The sequence below is a fragment of the Geospiza fortis genome, unplaced genomic scaffold, assembly GCF_000277835.1.
Source record: "Geospiza fortis unplaced genomic scaffold, GeoFor_1.0 scaffold494, whole genome shotgun sequence".
In the NCBI taxonomy this organism is placed as follows: Eukaryota; Metazoa; Chordata; class Aves; order Passeriformes; family Thraupidae; genus Geospiza; species Geospiza fortis.
This window is the reverse complement of record NW_005054691.1, coordinates 192,650-193,132: the sequence shown is the minus strand read 5'-3', so window position 1 is coordinate 193,132 and position 483 is coordinate 192,650. Positions and strand designations below refer to the sequence as shown.

At 65.4% G+C, this 483-nt stretch overlaps 1 protein-coding gene across 1 annotated transcript in view; it reads left to right on the top strand.

The window, feature by feature from the left end:
* Positions 1-2: 2 nt before the first annotated feature.
* Positions 3-483, top strand: part of LMF2 (lipase maturation factor 2) — a gene marked incomplete at its 5' end in the record, with an annotated part of 12,759 nt that continues 12,278 nt past the window's right edge. Inside the window, one exon of the mRNA XM_031065166.1 lies at positions 3-164. Coding sequence (XP_030921026.1) covers positions 3-164 — 162 coding nt within the window. The remainder of the gene's footprint in view (positions 165-483) is intronic.

The window sequence follows — 483 nt, the reverse complement described above, 5'->3', positions numbered from 1 at the left end:
TGGACACGGAGCAGGGCATGGAGCTGCTCTGCCTGCTGGGAATGCTGGCGGCGCTCGGGGCGCTGCTCTGCGACTCCATGCGGGACTGCCTGGTGTTCGCCCTGCTCCGCGTGTTCTACCTGTCGCTGTACCAGGTGCGGGGACAGCAGGGGACAGCGGGGACAGTGCGGGGGTGGCTCGTCCTGGCAGCTCCTGGGGTGCTGGGGGAGGCACAGTGATGGAATCACGGAATGATGGGGTGGGAAGGGACCTTAAACCCCATCCCATTCCAGCCCCCACAGGCAGGGACACCTCCTGATGTCCTGGGGTGCTCCAAGGCCATCCAGCTTGGCCTGGAGCTGCAGAGGGACAAGGGATGGAGGGACAGCACCCAGGGAATGGCTCCCACTGCCAGAGGGCAGGCATGGATGGCATCTTGGCAATGAGGAATTCCTGGCTGGGCTGGGATTGCCAGAGCAGCTGGGGCTGCCCCTGCATCCCTGG